We start from the raw sequence: 14341 nt of genomic DNA, 5'->3' as shown, positions 1-14341 counted from the left end.
TTCAGCTGAACCACGGTTAAGATGGAAAAAATCTGGGATCCACTTTTTCATATAGTTCACAAAAGAGATATCAAGCAACATCTTCCTATCAAAGGTGAAAGTCTTACTATATCTTATAATAGCCACATTGGAAAAGGAGATAGTCATCGGGGCATGGTCAGATAGAAGTCTAGGGTAGATTTGAATTTGGCTACAGGAGGCCCAGGCAGCAGGAATAATAAAGTAATCCAGCCGAAATAGCTTAGTATGAGGTGAAGAGAAGAAAGTGTAGCCAGGTGTTTGTGGGTAGCTAGCTTTGTTTTCTATAGTACTTATGTAGGCAAGCGCTTCATTGTCCTACATAGGGGTAGTAAGCGCTACTACTACATAAGCATTGCAATACAATACAAAACAATGTGTACCAATAGTCCCTGCTGAACTTGCTACTAAACTGCAAGACTATGGCAACAAGTGGTATGTAAAGACACATGTAACAATGTATATGCATCCTTTTTTTTGTTAAAATAAATAAATATTATAATAATTTTATGGAGGATTTGAAAAGGGGGTGTTACATTTAAGTGGGTGGAGCTTAAACTTTAGATTTTGCTTGTAACAAAGTTAAAGGTCTCATCTAAGATGTGTTGCTCTGTTTGCCTTATTATTAAAATAGGGGGATACATGCCCCAGGTAGCACAGGAAAAACTCTGGACTGCATACGCTCAATCACGCTAAGGTACCGGGAAATTTGAGAGCCATGCAATCACGAGAACTAATCTCACTTTAGACTACTATAATATTCTGCACAGAAAACTCCGTTCTCACGCTTTATAAGATCTATTAATCACCATATCAATTGACTACCACTTTGGGTGTAGGCGCAGTTAACTTCTTAAAATGGAGGCTTATTTACGCTCAATGGGTAGTTTCATCACGCCGGCAAGCTTATTATTCACCTGTCCCATTTCTACGCCTTCATTTGCGGTTCTACGCAGGTGCCTGGTTGGTCAATATGGTTAGGACTCTGCGGCCCCTAATTGGTGAGTTTCTGTGTCGTAAACTTTACGCTCGCCTAGGATTGGTGTACTGTCTGAAGCCGGTTTTGATTGGGTAGACTTTGCGGGTCGTTGACAGGTTGTCCGGTTCCCGAATGTTTCTGCTGCTTCCGCGCGGTTAGCTGCTAGCCCTTCCCGGGCTCCCCCCCCCTTACCCCGGGCAGAAATGTCGGCGCTGGCCGCCGGGTTCCTAGTGCTGCTGTTGGCGGCTCTGAGCGCTCTGCTTATTGGACGGTGAGGAAGGGGCGTGGTCTGAAAAGGAATAGAGATGGGACAGTATGGGTATGCAGGAAGAAATCATGTGAGACTCTTCATCATAGGGTTTGTGAGCAGGGAGTGTGATTCTTCGCCCTGGGGAAGTGATAGTATAAAGGACTATGGAATGTTTCGTCTGTGGTGTGGTCTGTCAGGATGCATCGTTCTACAACTGCATTTTGCCTATGTGTACAGTAATTTTGTTAGGGTGAATACAACTTTTGTTAGACTTGGGTTGACAGTGCAGATATCTGTTCACCTACTGTTATCAGTACTATAAAATAGACATAGAGTGGGCTTTGAATCCACCCAAACCAGTATCACAATTTCGCTGTATGCTTGTGGTGGTTTGATGTATTATACCGCCCCTTATAGAGTGCTTGCGTTATCGTGCATGAGGGACCATTTTACATTTCATATGTGCCCCTAATCATCATGCTTTACAATCATGTATAAGGAAATCAGTAGTTTTTTTTTATTGCTGCAGGCTTTTAAATGCTTGATAATGCTTGTCAGACCTATTGGGCTTGCCAGTGCTTGTTTTAATAGCATTTTACTGGATGAATATTTGGAGACATATGATGAGAACCTTATTCTGTTGGATTGAAATCTGTGTGATTTTGAGTCTGTGTGGAAGTCACAGGTTTGTGCATTCACTTAAATAAAGTTTCAGGCTACTGAGAGTCCCATCGGATTTTCTCCTACACTAATATTTCTGAGGGTTATCATGTATACATGTGCAATCCAATGTAAAAGTACTGTACTCTTGACTTTAAAATTATGTGTAGATTATGTTACTGCATTATCAGTTAGACCACAATTCCCTTTAGTGACTGACAGTTTTACTTAGTATACTAGAAACGCCAACAATGTCTATGGGGGAAAAAAAAAATCCAACTGATTCATTCAGATATGGATGCAGGATCTGTCTCCAGGATTATGAATCCTGCAGGGGAACATAAAGATGTGTAGATGTGTGTCGACCATTAACACAGGCATGGGAGCCAGGTTCACAAAGTTGCTGGTGGGGCCTAGGTCATAAGACCTAATTTTGGATATTGGACAGCAGCGTCGGATTGGGATCACAGTAAGGCCTGGGCACTCCCAAGAAAAGTGTCCCACATCCCAGAATCTTTATTATTGTTTTTGTAGTTTTACATAGTGTCAACTCGGCCCAAAAGCATTTGAGCAATTTACATGATTCCAGTTACATTGCACAAGATAGAATTCATTCTTATTTTTGGTAGGGAGATTAAAGAGGGGATACCTTTACTCATAATCCAAAAAGTGACAGTTGTCCCTCCCCAGAAGTGACGTCCTCATTGACCAGAACTTGGTCAATGACCAATGTCCTGGGGTCCTGCCTCGGAACTGCCATAGGGGCTGCGTGTCCCAGGGGGAGTGGGATCATATAAGGTGGGTCCATGTTGGATGTCTTAGCGAACTAAAACCCACAGAGCCCCTGTGACCACGATCCAATGTAGAGGCGTGCGCCTCTTTTTGGGGTGCTTAGAATACATGTAAGGCGCTTTTAAGGACCTTGTACAGGAGCCGGTCTACAGAAGGATTACCGTATCAATATGAAGAGATACAGCCCCCTCATCAAAAAGACCCCGTTGGCAGGCGGCCAGGTGTTCGACCTGGCATCATTGGCATGGGTTTCCCCTATATTTTTGCCTTTGCCTTCGGTGTTGTTGCTGTGTGTTGGACTTCGGTTTTGCTGGTCTAGAGGCTTTGGGCACTTTGCCACTGCTGTTCAGTGCCAAAGTGCAAGTGCTCCCTGTAAATTGTTGTTATGATTTGGTGATTCCATGATTGGCTATTTATATACTAGTCAGTCCCTAGTACAGTGCACTGTGTGTGCCCAGGGCTTGTAAATCAAATGCTGCTAGTGGGCCGGCAGCACTGATTGTGTCACCCACATAAGCAGTCTGTAAATGTAACTCAGACCTGCCACTGCAGTGTCTGTGCGCAGTTTGGTACTGCAATGGCAACCTGGCAAGTGCACTTACTTGCCAGGCCCTAACCTTCCCTTTTCTTACATGTGAGTTACCACTAAGATAGGCCCGAGGTACCCCTGTGGTCAGGGGGCAGTGTATGTGAAAGGTAGGACATACCCTGATGTGTATGGCATGTCCTGATAGTGAAAGGCTGCCAATTTTGTTTTTCACTATTGCAAAGCTATCTATCCCATTGGATAGAATGGGGAGTTTGCTCATAACATTTTATGAGCATTACTGCCCATGGGAACAAGATGGGGTAATAAAGGTTTGATATGCCTGAACTCAGCACGTTAAGATCCATATTTTAGTGAGGGTGATTTTTACATCCTGGATTTGAAAATACCACTTTTTGAAAGTAGGCATTTTCTTGCCTAACCATCCAGTGTGTCTCAGCTAGGTTGTGTATTGACTGTCTGGCTTTGGAGTGACTGGGCCTGGGGATGTGCATTATGTTCAGACATCCACTTGGGGGAATTGAGGTGTGTCCTGCCTTTCCAGGGTGAGTCAGGGCCGGGCTGAATAGACCTGGGCTGCATTCAGAGTAGGGGGAGGAGATTTCTTTCACACCTGAATGGGCTTGGTCTGCCATGGACAATGCTGTCTCCACCTCCTGACAGGAAGCTGCACCAGAGAGGACAGAACTGGTTTTGGCTGGGCAAAGAGCTTCTCTTTCACAGAGAACAAAGGATTTTCTATTATAAAAAGAGGGGCCCAGATTCCAGACTTTTAGATCACTTCTGGGTATCAAGAGGAACCTATGCCAAGGAGAAGAGCTGGAGAAACTGAGTAGAAGTACTGCCCCTTTGCTGTGTACTGTCTGGGGTTGGCCTGCAGTGGCTGTTTCTGCCAAGGAAAGGACAAGGACTTTGCTGTGTCCCCTGCTTGAGGAAGATCTCTAAGGGCTTGAAGGAGAGCTTGCCTCATGTTCTGAAGTCTCAGGAACACAAAGACTTTACCCCCAGGTCCCCAGAACTTCCTTGCTGGGAGTTTTTACCTGCCAAGAGGTGCCTGTAGCTGTTCTGGGCATCTGGAGGTTGTTCTAGCTGTTGAGAGCGGAAAAGTAACGCAACGACGAGAAGCATGACGTACCCGTACCTGTTTCCGATGCTTTGCTGAAAAACCAACGCAGCACCTGCCAACGGCTCAAAAAATCGCTGCACGCAGCATCGAGTGCACCGATCTCCGAAGATCGAGATCACAGCACCCATTCTGACACAAGCCCTGCTGTGCGGCTGCAAGAACCCACGCATTGTACCGGATCATTATGCATCGCATCGAGGCATCAGGTCTGTGGCATTGTTGGAGGTCGCAGTAAGAAACTGACGCATCACCTTCCCACGCAGTAAGAAACCGACTCATCACCTCCTCTCCTGTAAGGAACTGACTCATCACCTCACCTGCGCAGCAGTAAGGAACTGACACATCTCCTCGCTGATGAGAAATGATTCCTTGTTGCGGTTAAGTTTGATCTTAAGATCACTATCGTTGACAAGCAGTTTATCTTGGAAGAAGAGGTCTGAATGTATGCACCCTAGGAGGTCAAACTCTCGACTGCCTGTGGCAAACCATGCTCTGTTTACAAAACCTTGACTGTCACCGTCCAGTTCCTTGTCTTCAAACTACGAGTATGTATCCTGGTAGAAGAGAACTTCTGAAAGCTGCATATCAAGGGCATCACTACTGTAATTTAGAATACTCTCCATGTAGACATACATGTTTTTGCTCTGCGTGATGAGGCGATCGCCGAGAGTGATGTCCACCTGATTAAACATGGTTGTGATGGGATAAGCGATCGATGCCACTTTTGAGGCCGCTACTATGTTGGTACCGTCTGCTTTTATGATTTTACATCCAAGATGCAGCAGAGTGTTGTTGAGATCCAAATACATATTTGTGGATCCTGACACAAAAATCTCTATTGGCGCAAACGGCATCAAAGCAGCTAGAGGACACCTCCATTAAAAAAACTGCTTTTGATGCTTGTCTGCGTGGGTTTTTAGAGTAAACAAGTCTAAAACAGATTTGGCGCATTCGCTCGATGTGCAATGTACGAAGGCCATGCTTCAGATTGCGGCGCTTTAAAAATATTTACTTTACAGGCTGTTCTTCGAAGCTGTCTTCCGTCTAGGGGTTCTTGTTTTGTGAGCATTTTCAAAAGAATTCCTCTTTTTTTTAATAGGGATTCGGCGGCCCCCGGCTCCTTGAAGACTGCCACTTCCTTTTAACACTTGTGCGCGACTTGTACACAAGCCATGCTCCATCTTGGAGTTGCTTGTTCATGCGCTTGGTGACAACGTACGTCACAGAACCAACCACGTCGTGGGCAATGACTTCTTCAGGGCTATACTCAATGCGTGAAGATCCTTAAATCCTGTTGTATTTCCATCCCGAATGGGATTTAGTAGGGTCCAATGTTAGACACACAGTTAAAACTAAACATATATTTGTCCAGAAGTAATCCCTTCTATTCACAGTATATGTATCCTGGATGTGTTTCCCAATGAGGAGTCCCTTAAACGAGGATTTAGTAATTGTGCAAGTTTATGCAGGCAGGGGTCTCCAGGGTACACGCCGGAAGAAGCTTAACAACAACTTTCCCATATTTAAAGGACACCGGCTCAGACTAGTCGCCGAAGATAATTATTGAAATCGTGTCAAAACGGTTTTTAGAAATTGCTATGTAGTCAGCCTTGTTAAATTGAATATTAACCATCTTATTATTTTCGCCCTTCACCTAGACCCATCTTAACAGGGATGAATAACTATCACAGATCCTGTGCGCCTCTATAATATCAATATACACTGTATAGAACCCCCATTAATATCTGGGCACTTAGGATCCGGTTCAACCTGTTTTTTTCATATGTTGCACAGTACCTAAAACCCTTCTTAATTTACCCAAGCATCTAAACACTGTATTGCAATTTGGATATTTACGAAGCACCTTCCTTCTAACGTTATCTAACACCAGATGACTATTCATATACGTTTCAATGCTGGCTATAGATTTGTTGAGGGCGTCGACTACTGCTGTGATGGTTGAGTAATAACTGGATGGAAAACCGGTGTGTGTGTTCAATGGGTCTTGTTCACGCTTTATGTTAAATTTGGCCTTGTTCGTTGTAAATGTATTCCATGTTCTCTGGTATTGGATTTCTGTTAAGGCTACCTCCAAATGCCCTTTGATGTCCAGAGGTTTAGCCATTTTCACTGTGTAATTAGAAATCTGGTTGTCGGGGAACATCTCCTTACAGGTGTTGGACAGTAGGGTAATATAAAAGGGAGATGTAGCCATCTTGACGTCTTTGTTGAGACCGTTCTGAACCCTGCAGGGAGCTGGTCAGCACCCAACTGTTAAATTTCTCGGGCCATCCCCTCCACTTGACAAATGACTGTCTGTAAGCGCCGTTACCCTAACTTTTCAACCCTATACACCTTGTGCGGATCATCCGGGACGTTTTGTAACTCTTCCTTGTAAAGGACGCCCGCCTCCGTTTCCCCCATCGTAGTCCTTTAACCTGTAAATGTACACACCCTCATTAAGCTTCACACTTTCCACTATAAATACTTTGTCGCTGGTACCCCTTCGTAAACACCTCTTTCAGCTTTGAAAACCTAACATGATGATCCTTTTTAAAAAAAAAGGTTTCTTCACTCTTGTAGCGAAGCGGCTCCTGTACACCATTTTCTAGACCTTTAACGAATTACCAGGCTTTACCTCTACGAGCGATGTTTTGATGGTTCTATGATAACTGGCATTATAAACATCTATAAAAGCCTGTAGAACGGTGACATATCTGTAAGTGTTGTTGGCCATGAAATATCTCCATCTGCTTTAACCTCTGTGTTAGTTACAAAATGATGAATAGTGCTTCTTTAATAATTTTTGAAACAATTTGTTTAAGAATTCTTTTCGGTTTGTAGTTTTTGAGGGGTTCGAGCATTCTGAAAATTGGTTTGAAAAGCCTCTGTGATGCTAGGTTCACTTTGATCGCTTTGCACTTCTGCATAGGGGTACTTGGACAATACATCTATAGCTGTTAATATATATCGAGCTCCGTTATGTATTGCTAAATCTTGAAGACTGATTATGTTCGATTGCCATTGTTAATCTATTTGCCCATTAAAGATGGTCGGCCTCCTCATAAAACACCCCCTAGCTGGTTTGTGGAGTGAATACACCTCCTCCCTAAATAACCAAGCCTTCACCAGGGTTCTATTTACCGGTTCATTTACGACTAAAGCCCTTCTAAACGGCTTTGGCGCTTCCAAAGCGTCCAACCCCTCTTGTATCATAATAAAGCTTTCTTAACCTTGCCCCCGACATATTATCATCTGCTAGAGCCCATGAAATGAAAGACGCATGCTTTGTGTAAGGACATTTTATTAACAATAAAGAATATTAGCAAAACATAAAACAGGACATACTTTACATTATCATAGTACAGGTCTTGTTGGCATTGCAGTTTTTACAGATATGCACTCATTGGCTCTAGAAGGACCTTCCAGCCCAGGTGACACGTACGTACCCAAGGCGTCACACATAGACAGCTTGCGCAGTGACATTCTGGTGTTTGTTCTAAATATGCATGTAACATTAAATATTAACATAACTTTTTTAAAACAGTCTTCGCAGGGCTAAAGACCCGATTCTTCTATTTTTTAAATACATATTACAGATATGCCTTTCTACCAGTCTTTCTATCAAAATACGTTCACAACCCCGGCATACCATGAAGATTTGAGCATGGTTCGCCAGGGTATTTGACCTCTTTGAGTGCCGATGACAAGATCTTAATCATATCAGGATCGACATATTTCTTTTCCTCGGACAAACCATACACCACTGTTTATACTCCTTGTACAGGTCTAACAAACTACATATATGCCAGATTGTTCTTGATCTGTATGAGTCGCACATGCACTTGTGAGCTGCCTGCTGAGGAGCCTTAATTTTATGTCTGTAACAGGCTGTAATATTCACATTTGACACAGGCGTGTACAACAGCCACTACAAAATCTTAACCGGCAATATGGCATCGTAGCGAACGCCTGGAGTTTCCTTTTTTAAATCGACACACATAGAGGCACATTTCTTGCGAGCCATGTTGTTTTCGCATGTGGAACATTGAGTCTGTTTTAAACACCTCTAACAGTAAACATTTACTTCTTTAACTTTTGACAGCTGCCCCTCTCCGCCAGTTCTGTTTGGTGATGTTTTCTAGAGTTCAAGAGAAGAAAGAGAGACAATACATTAGTTAAAAAATAAAATACAGCATTATATACGTCAAATGTCTATAACATTTTTACTAACCTCTGCATTTTTACAGCACTCTGCGTCTGCTCTGAAATCGCGAGAGTCGCAAAGGTCCATCAAAGCATCACCTGCGTCAGAGATTGCTCCTGGCTGTTGCACCACGATTGCCTCAGGAGCTGCTTCCTCCATAAAACCTATATTTTCATAGACGGATGAGTTAGGAGGAACTATAGATTCTTCACCCTTTTCCATGTAGAAGAAATTGCTTCCAGCATGTACGATGTTACTCAAGGCATCACTGTTGATGCTATCGACCTTAATCGGGGATACCAGCCGGGGCCAATCCTTGAGAGTGAGCACTTCCATCTGATGGCAGAGGTCCTCGTGAAAACCTTTAGCGTTGCAACCCTCATCTTTAGGAGCTTCCTATTGAGCATTCTTGTCCAATACCGGTGGTGTTAGGCTACGATAATGTCTATCAATAGTTGCCTTGCCGCCTGCCAAAGGGGTCCATTTGATGAGGGGGCTCTGTCTCTTCATATTGATAAGGTAATCTTTCTGTAGACCTGCTTCTGGTTGCTGTACAAGGCGTTTAAGATCACCTTATATGTATTCTAAGCACCCCAAAAAGAGGAGTGCACCTCTACATCACATCGTGGTCACAGTGGCTCCATAGGTTCTGGTTCGCTGAGACATCCCACATGGATCCGCCCCATATGATCACACCCCCAGGAACACGTGATCCCACACGGCAGTTCCGGGGCGGGACCCCAAGGGACCGGAAGTCCCAGACAACTGTCACTTTTTGTATGATGAGTAAAGGTATCCCCTCCTACTACTGTGATATTTGAAAGCAGTGGGATGTATAAATCTAGTGAGCTAACAAAGCAAATGAACTAGATTTCTTCTAGGAGGGATCATTGGGTTCTCCCCAAGTAAATGTTCCAAAAGGTGGGCTCAAACTGTGCATTTTAAAATGCAATTCATTCTCACATTTTGCTAAAAATCTGTAGGCTTTGAAAGGGCACTAATCTAAAAATAATCCAGTATTTTCATGAAATTGAAGTCTAATCCACCCCTCGAACTGACTCCATTTTTTTCCAATTTTGCCACAGGTGCCAACTGAATAGCCAAGCTATTTTCCAGTTGGCCAGGCAAATTTGTTTCTCATTGGTACAACCCCATTTGTCATGGGGTGTCCATTCCCCCCTACCCTGTGCTTAGTGTTAATTACATCAAGGCAGTTATGTTGTTTTGACATGGGTGCTCCCATATGTCCAAATTACCGTCAGAACAGAAGTGCTGCATTTTTCCATACATGCCCAATGCCATGGGTGCCCGCATATTTCATGAATTACCTCCGGTATATTAGGGATTGCATTTTGCCAACATTATTGTCCCCCCCCCCCCCCATATGCCGTGGGTACCCTACCCTAACCAACAAGCCAATATTTACATCCAGTATGGCTCTAACCCTCTCACATGCTCTCATACACTTTCTCGTTCACACTTGCATACACTTTGTCAGAATCTCTAACCTCTCCCTCTCTCTCACTCTGACACTCACTCAGACACATTCTCTCACACACACCCATACATTTTCTCACACACACGTACACCTCCTGCTTTCCTTCAGAGACTCACTTTCACACAATCACATACGCTCAAACGCATTGTCACTCACATTTTTCAATCTGCTTGTGTTGTATTAGAAAAGCTTGCACCACTGCTGATCCTGTAAATAGAGAAATTGAAAAATATACTGTCCAAATGTAATGCGTAGCTCCTTCAGGCAGTTCTGGCTTTTTAGCAAGCAACACTTAGCATGCTGTGATTTGTAGCCCCTGGTTACGTGAAAAACAAGTACAAGTCCCGGAATACAATATTTTAGTACCTGAAATTCCCAGACTTGCCTTTAATTGAAACAGTTATAAGACTGTATTGTTTACTATCGAGTTAGCTTCCGTTAACATGTATGCAAAAATAAAAATAGATTTGAAAAATTCCTGTGCACAGAATCCTTATAGTATTACTGTTATTAATTTGAAGTCTGTCCTTTTTAAGGGCAACATTTTTTACGTCGCTTTTCTCCCTTTGTGTGATGTTCACCCCCAGATTTTTGGAAACGGAGTGACATCATCTCGCTTTGCAAAAAAGGTGATAGGGGTGGCTCTTTTGATTATCGATCAGTTACTTTGCTTGATGCAGGGGAAAAGTATTTATGAACGTTATACTGCTACAGTTGGAAAATTGGGTGACAGAAAATTATCCTTTCCAGTTGAGCATGTTGAATTTTGTTTATCTTGCTCAACAATCAATATCGTACTGATTGGAGATTGCGAGTGTAAAAAAAAAAAAAAAATGGATTGCTTACGTTAATTTCAGCTGAGCAACTCTTTGGGAAAAGGTATAAAAACTTACATTAACCTTCAATCATATACTTGATTTTGTGTTCTAATGGGAACAAATGATGAGTGTACAACACATGCTCAAGTGGCAAACAAATTGAAAAAAAACGGCTGTATCTTTGCCCCTTTGTTTTTTTCCCTATACATATCTGACATGCCAAATTATATAACCTCTTTCAATCAATCAGTAGATTTGCAGAGTGTTCCTTGTCACCTGTGGGGTATACATGCGCTGGCAGGGTCCAGTTGATTAGCGGAATACTCAGGTCTTCAGGGACTTCTGGAAGAGATGGGGAGGTCTGTAGATCAAAGAGTAGCTTGTTCCATGTCTTCGCTGCTAGGTAAGAGAAGGAGTGACCTAGCTATCTGCTACTCGGTTGGGGAGGTGGAGGGTGAGGGTTAGAGAAAGGGACGCGGGGCGGAGGTGTCTGGTGGAAGTTCAGGTGGTGGTTTAAGTTGGGGGGTCCACAGTTTTGTAGGGCCTTGTATGCATGGCTCAAGAGCTTAAACTGGTATCTGTTCCATACAGTGAGTCTGTGGAGTTCCCGGAGGTAGTGGGGGAGGTGGGTTAATCTAGGGAGATTTAGGACGAGTGTGGCTAAGGCGTTTCGTGTGGTCTGTAGTTGTCATAAGAGGTGAGCTGCAATCCCTGTGTAGAGAGCATTGCCATAGTCCAGTAAGATGGAGATGAGGGCCTGGGTGATGGTGTGTCTTGAGCTTTGCATTAGCCGTTTGAGTATCTAACAAAGCATGCGGAGGATGAAGAAGCAGGAGTAGACAGAGTTGCCCTGCTTCGTCATGGCTAGCTTGTTGCCCAGAATAATGGTTCCTAGTGCTGTCTGTGGGGGTAGGAGTAGGTTTAAGTTCTGAGGACCACCAGGATGCGTCCCATGAGAAGCTGTTGTTTCCGAAAATTAGTACCTCTGTCTTGTCTGTGTTGAGCTTCAGGCAGTTATTCTTCATCCAGTTGTCGACGTCTGTCATGCAGATGTGGAAGTTGGTCTTGGTGTTGGTGATGTCTTTGGAGAGGGATGTCGGTGACTTAGGATATGATGTTGAGTCCGCGGGTTTTGGCATTCGTGGCCAGAGGTGTCATGTAAGTGTTGAAGAGGATGGGGCAGAGCGAGGATCCATGGGGTATTCCACAGAAGATTTCCTTGGGTTGGGAGGTGAAGGGGGGCAAAGCAGACTTTTTGTATCTTTCTGATGAGGAAAGAGGCGATCCATCTGAGAGCAGCTTTTTGGATGCCTATGTTGTGCAACCTTGTGATGAGTGTGTGTTAGGAGACTGTATCGAAGGCAGCCGAGCAATCTAGGAGGATCAGAGCTGCAGTCTCTCCTTGCTCAAGTAGGGCTTGGATGTTGTCGGAAGCCGCGATGAGGGCTGTCTCAGTGCTGTGTTTGCTGTGGAATCCGGATTGGGAGGAGTTGAGTAAGAGGTTCTGTTCCAGATGTGAGAAAAGTTGTTGGTTGATGGCTTTTTCTAATACTTTGGCTTGGAACGGGGAGCAGGGAGATTGGTTCGGTAAATGTTGAGTTTGCTGGGGTCTGCCGATGGATTCTTTAGTACGGCGTTGACTTCTGTGTGTTACCAGTCCTTGGGGAAGGTGGCCATGGCAATTGAGGTGTGGAACACTCAATATGTGATCAAAAGGCTGCAGGTCGACCAGAACGCTGCTGCTCAGCTTCTTATGATCATCCCAAGGCACCAGTCTGCCAAAAAGGCTTTGCTATACCTACACTGGCTCCTGATGGAGGAGCAAGTGCACTTTAAGGCTTTATGCATTTTGTACAGATCAGTTCATAAGAGAGGCCTACTGCTAAGACCTTTAGTCTCCCCATATATTACTTGGAGGCCCCTTAGAGCCTTCAATTGTTTTTTTTAATGTTGTTTAAATCTCTTTATTGACATTTGTATTTTAGCATTCCAGTACAACTATATGTCAAAAACTACAATTGCCAAACAAATACAGTGCAGCAAATCATTGAGGTGTCCCTGGTAACCATTCCAGTTGTGCACCATTGTGGTTATGGTGTAGCGATGGTATCTACGGTTGTGAAACGCTTGAGAAGCAGTGCGAGCAAATGTGTAGACCAAGCACTACTTATCACAATGATGAAGTGTGCGCAATATTGCAGTGTAGTGAACAGTGGGAATTGGGTGCAACATAACGCGGACAAAATAACTGGACTAAAGGAAGGGGAGAACCGCCTGTGACCCAAGGTCCTGAAATGTAACATCGACTAAGCGACTGCATGCGCAGCACATGAAGACCCCCTGTGTCCGTGAGATATGCAAGGATTGCGTGAGGTAAGCCCCTTTTATGATGCAGCGCTAACAGGATTGGAGTGTCCACGTGGCGCTGAGGTGAACTCTGCTTTTTCCCTCGTGCCTGCTCTAGGTGTGATTGACCTCTGCAATTCGATCACCATAGCCCCCTAATTTGTAGCAAGTGGGAACTTGCAAAGTCCCAGTAAGTCCTCCCTTTGGAGTGCCACGGCCCAATTGAGCAGAGAATGTCGCCAGGCCAGCACTGGGGGTGTGGCAGTATTTTTCCATCTTTTGGTGATCAGGTGCTTTGCAGTAATTAAACCCAAATCTAAGAATTGCGTAGCAGCCTTGTGTTTCTTTCTCCTTTTGAAGAGATGCAATATGTACACCTCCCGGGAGAAAGGAACTACAAGCATGGTACATTGAAGCAAGGTGGCTGCCACGTCTGTCCAGTAATCACCCAGTGCAGGGCAACGCCAAAGCATGTGGAGAAGGTCTGCGTTGGTCAGGTGACATCTGGGGCATACAGCATCTTCCCTGTGAAAGAGCTTATTTATCTGAGCAGGGGAAAGGTACGTGCGATGAAGAGTAAAATATTGGATCTGCCGGAAGCGCTGGTTGCGTGGGATACTCATGGGACCTTCTAATATGGCCACCCATTCTTTCTGTAATAGGGGTCGACCTAGGTCTTCCTCCCAGTATTGTTTCAAGGGGTTCAGTGATACTGCTGTGTGTTGACTAAGTGAGAAAGCAAACCAACGTATCGGGTGCCCCCCTGTGCCCATTACATGTAGGTATTGTAATAGGAGATGTGTGAAAGATTCGGTTGCTAAGTTGCCCCACCTAGCTGAAAGTGAGGCTATGAGGGTGCAGTGCATCAGAAATTGACCGGGGGGGGAAGACCGTTATCTGGGATAAGGTCTGCATAGGGGATTAGCGCGCCATCCCTAAAGAGTTCTCCTACGTCATGTATGTCCGCAGCCTCCCAGACACGTAGTTCAGCGGCTGTGATGTGTGATCTCCCCTTTGGCGACTCCAGTAAAGGGATGGTAGGGGCATACAGTGTGGTGGTGTGAGTGATGAATAGGCTTCTGCGGTAGCTTTGGAACGCT

The 14341-nt window shown here is 44.3% G+C and overlaps 1 protein-coding gene across 1 annotated transcript in view; it reads left to right on the top strand.

The window, feature by feature from the left end:
* Positions 1 to 1077: 1077 nt before the first annotated feature.
* Positions 1078 to 14341, top strand: part of BLTP2 (bridge-like lipid transfer protein family member 2) — an 800213-nt gene continuing 786949 nt past the window's right edge. The window contains exon 1 of the mRNA XM_085649125.1: positions 1078 to 1268. Coding sequence (XP_085505251.1) covers positions 1201 to 1268 — 68 coding nt within the window. The 5' untranslated portion in view covers positions 1078 to 1200. The remainder of the gene's footprint in view (positions 1269 to 14341) is intronic.

The sequence above is a fragment of the Triturus cristatus genome, chromosome 3_2 (genome assembly GCF_964204655.1).
Source record: "Triturus cristatus chromosome 3_2, aTriCri1.1, whole genome shotgun sequence".
Taxonomy (NCBI): Eukaryota; Metazoa; Chordata; class Amphibia; order Caudata; family Salamandridae; genus Triturus; species Triturus cristatus.
This window is presented reverse-complemented; position numbering and strand designations above follow the sequence as displayed.